This window comes from Staurois parvus, unplaced genomic scaffold (assembly GCF_062004578.1).
Source record: "Staurois parvus isolate SC_StPar_1 unplaced genomic scaffold, SC_StPar_1.0 ptg000412l, whole genome shotgun sequence".
NCBI classification, from domain to species: domain Eukaryota; kingdom Metazoa; phylum Chordata; class Amphibia; order Anura; family Ranidae; genus Staurois; species Staurois parvus.
In genome coordinates, this window is record NW_028318208.1 from 328,023 (window position 1) to 334,022 (window position 6,000).

The following is a 6,000-nucleotide window of genomic DNA, read 5'->3' on the forward strand; positions in this document are numbered from 1 at the left end:
TTTCATAGGCTTTTTTGAGTTTGGGCAAGGACACAGGGGCCCCATGATCCCCTATTGCCCGGGGGCCCCATTAGTTGTCAGTCTGCCCCTGGTGGCAGCGAAAGGGTTAATGCCTATGGTTTTGGAATGGGATGACCAATAAGCTCAAATAAGTGTGATGATCCCGTGTGCTCAAACTTTTGACTATATTGATTATATCCTGCAACAAAGATGTCAGCTAAGGAGAAAACGTTTTTTAAGGCCAGAACATTGCATGTGATGGCAAGAAGTGGGCTTGGCCAAATACTCTTAACTGCAAGTCAGAGTTGGATCTCCTGCCATGTTCAATTGAGAAATACATTGCATAATTAACACATTAAAGACAAGGAAGTGCCATCTGACATATATGAGAAGAGTCATCTACGAGATGAGATGATATTCCATGTTTTGGAGACAGGTTTTAAAACGTTATCGTGGTAAACAAACTTTATGTTTTTTAACTAGTTTGATAACTCGGCCGGGGCATGAATAGTAAATTATATTACTATTCATGCTGCCAATTGCTATACTTTTGTGGTATATCCTGTGATGTAGTGATGAGGTTACATATATGTGCTGACAAAATATTAAGGCATAAGAACCATGATTAGAAGTGAACAACAGAAATGCAAGGGGCAGAATTTATGTAGCAGTGTATAATTCTTACTTGGACAGGGGTGGACTGACCATAAGGAAACTGGGGCACTGCCCGAGGGCCTGGGGTCAGTAGGGGGCCCCATGAGATGCCCCTGGTACCTTTTTCATAGGCTTTTTTGAGTTTGGGCAAGGACACAGGGGCCCCATGATCCCCTATTGCCCGGGGCCCCATGAGTTGTCAGTCTGCCCCTGTACTTGGGCAAAAGAGGGGACCATGGGCCTAGATTCCCAGGAGCTCCACAGGTGCACATGGATCAATTTTAAGACTAATAACTGTACTCGCAGGCAACACAAGGTACCTATACTTCAGTGTTGGGGTTTTTTTTTACCTCATCTTAGGTCAGGTCAGATCCCTTTGAATAGCACACCAATGAAGGCCTGAAAATGCAGTTAGATAAATATTTTATATATATATTTTAAACTCTGGCTTAAAATATATATATTCTATTCAAGTATGTATTCTTAACTTAAAAAAAGCATTTGCTATTGCTACCATCCTCCTTGAGGTTTGCTGTGTTCATTTTCCATGGTCCTATTGTATGGAGCAGAGTTTCTCAACCAGGGTTCCTCCAGAGGTTGCTAGTGGTTCCTTGAGCAATGAGCAATTGACACCATTGATCTTTTTACCTATCTGTAAGGGGGTAATTCTTCCCAATGACCACAAGTGTGAGGAGCATTCTTACCGCCGACCATCTCACTAATGTATCATGAGCTGTAGATATAGTCATTTTTAGCAGAGGTTCCCTGGGACCAGAAAGGTATTTCAAGGGTTCCTCTGTGTTGAAAAGGTTGAGAAAGGATGGTATGGAGGAATGAAGCCACATTTTCTTGCTCACTCCTGAGATGTACTATGGACTATGGGATTCATAGTGTGTATAGAGAATTTCACATGGTTGAAACTAACATGCACTCCTCATTCCAAAGAGGGATAAAAAGGGAAGATTGGTAGCTCACAGAAGACATTACAAGGAGGCAAAAAAAAAACCACGAGAAACATTTTAATGAAAAATAGATTACAGGGCCATTGAGTAGTCGATGTGTATGGATTAGTTTTGGAGAATAAGCCACTTTAATATATTTTCTCTTTTTCAGGGCTAAGCAACATCATTGGAATAATTGTCTACATTTCAGCCAATGCTGGTGATCCCGGTCAAAGTGACTCCAAGAAAAGCAACTATTCCTATGGCTGGTCCTTTTATTTTGGGGCACTTTCCTTTATTATTGCAGAGATGGTTGGCGTACTAGCAGTACATATGTTCATTGAAAAGCATCGGCAAATAAGAGCCAAATCCCACTCTGACCTCTTCAAGAAATCTGCCTTTACCCGAATACCCAGCTACCGATATCGCTTCCGCCGGCGCTCCAGCTCTCGCTCGACTGAGCCCCGTTCTAGAGACCCTTCTCCTGTTGGCAAAAGTTTCAATCCCATTCCCACCAGTGACATCTCCCTCTATACATTAACAGCCCGGGATCCCACCAAGATGACTGTTGGTTCTTTATTAAACTCTGAAAGAGAGCACAACTTTCTCCAAGTTCACAATTCAATTCCTAAAGACTACAAGGAGTCTCTACATAACAATCCTTCCAATAGGCGCACAACACCAGTTTGAGGCTCGTGACCAAGGAATTATGGGGCCTGCAGCACAGTTAAACATGGAGTGTATCTCAGATAAACACGGAGGTGCTCTAACGCACAACCTATCAATAGAAACCACAAACCATGGAGACGAAAGATGTACAAAAACACACAAATCACATCACTTCCTCTTTGGAACAATACAATGCCAAAATCGACACGCGATCCTGGCTTAATGACTTGTAATGTTATGTTCCAAGAAGCAACCTTTAGAAAGATGGAAAGATTGTATATGTTATTTAAGTGCTTGTGTTTTAGGATGAAATAGAAAGCCTTTTCTAGTTACGTCTTGAAGGTTCACCGTAAAAGTACTAGGAGGCATATAATTTTACCGGGCGGTTAGGCTGTGTACTTTTTAGAACTGTTAAGTGCAGTTTAGCACAAGCATTGTAGCTTTGACAACCATTCCAACCAAGCAGCAAATGCAATACAAATCGGGTGTGTTATTTGCCATTGTTTTGTGAAGTTCTGAAAAAAAGTCCTATTGGATTAGCACAAATGAGAAAATTATAATGCTTTATAAACCAAATATATATATTTTTTTTTTCCGGTTGATTTTTCCAAAGGTGGCTGTAGGACTATAATTAAGCCAATGATTGTATTGCTAAATATAGCCCTTAATATTTTAGACGACTTTATTGAGAAGTGGGTAAAAGAGTAAAAATCGTGCAAAAGTGGTAGTATATGCAAAGATTATGTTGCGTTTGGGGGGGTGGGGGATTAATAAACGCAGTCAAGATTCACTTATGGCAAGTCTCATGACTTGTGCTATTAGCATTCATATTTCTTTTATTTTCAAAAAACAACAACTGTAGGACGAAAGTTGTGTGCTCGGAATATTAATGCCAGGTGCTCTCCCCCACGCAAGTTTGGAGAGGAATTTAAAGTGCTGTTTTGACAGTTGTGGAGGAGGTGACAAGTATACTGTATCCATGAAGACTGTCTTAGCCAATCAGAGAACTCAGAATGAATGGCTCTGTGTTACCTTTTTTTTGCAGAAGGTGGGCAGAAAGAAGCATTTTGATTGGATAGCACACAACTATCCTTTGTAATAACTGCAAAACCAAGACTGCCAGAAGAGGGACGAAGTGTGTTCCTCAATCATCAGTTATTAGATCAAAAAACAATATAGTTAGTGCATTTTAAATAATTAGATAAGAATTTATTGACATTGAGAAGCTTGTGTTACGGATGAGCAACGGTTAATCCAAGACTGTTCAGTTGCAAAATAAGCTTCTATTTAAATTCAAGGGGTATGAGTAAGATTTTCGGAGAAGATTTAAAAGGATGAAGCAGATCCCTACTGGAATATTGGACTGAAACGTCTCTGAACTGGGAGAAAATCATTCAAAACAACAAGCTAATATTTTTTTGGTTATATAACTAATTATAATAAATAATAGCAACCATGTCTGTCTCATTCCTTAACCTCTTCACGCCTAAGGGTAAAACAAATCTAAATGTCTAAGCACAATTTTGCAACGTTGACGTGTGTTAGTAAAATCGTACAGATCATCACAACTACTTTGTACATCCAGGTGAATTATACCGCGTTTTTTTTCAGGACAAATTGGGCTTTCATTTGGTGGTTAATGGTAATGGATATCTCCAGATTGTTTTTTGATTATCAAAAGAAAACTGGCCCAAAATAGTAAAATAAAATAATTTTTTTTTTTAGCTGTGTGTTTCTTGTTACTACCATAATCTACCACCAAAGAACTACCCAAAATAAACTCTCCAGCTCTTGACGATCGCAGCGATACCATATATGTGTATGTTATTTGTTGTTTGTACCCGTAGTACAGCCCAGAAACAATAGCGCGCATTTTGTTTTTGTCTTTTTCTTCCTAAAACACATTGACACTAACTGACACTATAATTTTTTTTAAATCCTGACCTTTGACCCTGACTTTTTGATCTTGACCCTTGAACCTGACCTTGACCCGAACACTAACCCTGGCACTGAACCTGAACTAGATCTAAACCTTGATCTAGGTATTTTTTCTTTATTTTTTAATATTTATTTATCTTTTTCTTTTTTCTTTTTTTTTTTTTTTACACACATTTTTTTCCCCTATGCCAGGAGTTAGAGAGCTACAATGTATATTTCTCCTCCATTCATAGAGAGAGAAAAAAAACAAGGGGGCGGGCTGTACAGTGACTGATCACTGTGATAACCAATCAGAGGCTATCACAGCCTCATGTGACCCGGAATCGGGAGTCTCGGGTCCCGATTGTTAGAATGGGACCCGGGGCTCTCAGTGACACCACGGTCTTTGTGCTGGGAGTAAGCTGAGAGGTGCGCTCCCAGCACAAAGACAGGTATGCAAATATGCGGCCCCACAGAAAAAAGCCCAGTTCTGTGAGGGGTCAGTAGGGGGCCCCATGAAATGCACCTGGTACCTTTTATAGGCTTTTTTGAGTGTGGGCAAGGACGCAGGGGCCCCATGATCACCTATTGCCCAGGGGCCCCATGAGTTGTCAGTCCGCCCCTGGGCTTGGGTAAGTATAAGGAGGGGCTAGGGGGAGCTGCACGCAGAAGATTTTACTACCTTAAAGTGATAGTAAACTCATTTTTTTTTTTTTTTCCTACAAGTCAACTTATAATAAAGCTTACCTATAGGTAAAATGAATATCTCCTAAATGTGCACCGTTTAGGAAAGGGGTGGGCAACTGTGGCCCTCCAGCTGTTGGTGAACTACAAGTTCCATCATACCACTGCCTTTGGGAGTCATGCTTGTAACTGTCAGTTTTGCAATGCCTCATGGGACTGGTAGTTCTACAATAGCTGGAGGGCCACAGTTGCCCATCCCTGGTTTAGGAGATATTCTCTCTTTTTGTAAGCTGCCTCATGCGCTCTGAAGGAACATCATACCTGTGCCGTTCCTTCAGAACTGTGTGCCGTGGCCCAGGACTCTGGCACTCATGTGTGGGAGTGACGTCATCACGGCCTGGCCTGCCGGATGACCGGAGCTCGTCCCAACCAGACAACTGGAGGGCTTTGTTGTAGTCAAAGGAAACAAGGATAATACAAATGGACTTTATAGGCACAGAAACTACATACATGTGTTAGTAAAATCAGTATTGCTTTATTTGACATTACATCACACATATACACCATATTACGTAATATCCCCACAATGAATGTCCCAAAGCCCACCATGTAATAGAAGGAACACAACCAGTGATGAAGCATAGAAGTAACCACCAGGATGATCCTATAGGGGGGTGAGGGACATTCTAGCGCTGGAGAGTTTGCCCGACATGTTTCACAACAGCATTCGCTTCCTCAGGGGCTAAATGTATATCTTGCCACAGCGCTGTTCTATACAGGGTGGTCCCTTGCATCAAGGAGATTAGAAATAATAATCATCACCTAGACTGCGATCAGACAGGGAGATGGCCTATGTTAGATAAGAGATACCAGGCTTCTGCAACATTGAAGAACGATACAGCTATCGATTAGGTCATAGATTTACAGCTATAGATTATAGATTAGTGTGAGTAATCCTTAGTCACAATAGTGTGGTTATAGAGGCATCCAAGGCTGAACTGTGGAAAATACACAGAAAATATAGCCCAATCCCACTGGTGGTGGTAGACCACCTCCTTGCAAAAAATTGGCCGGTAGGCCGGGAATTGAGTACAACAGCGCTGAGTCATGGAGAGCTAATGACAGGAATGTCCTC

At 41.3% G+C, this 6,000-nt stretch overlaps 1 protein-coding gene across 1 annotated transcript in view; it reads left to right on the plus strand.

Moving 5' to 3' along the window:
• CACNG3 (calcium voltage-gated channel auxiliary subunit gamma 3) overlaps positions 1–3,720 on the plus strand; it is a 159,316-nt gene extending 155,596 nt beyond the window's left edge. Inside the window, exon 4 of the mRNA XM_089686777.1 lies at positions 1,768–3,720. Coding sequence (XP_089542903.1) covers positions 1,768–2,285 — 518 coding nt within the window. The 3' untranslated portion in view covers positions 2,286–3,720. The remainder of the gene's footprint in view (positions 1–1,767) is intronic.
• The last annotated feature ends 2,280 nt before the right edge of the window (positions 3,721–6,000 follow it).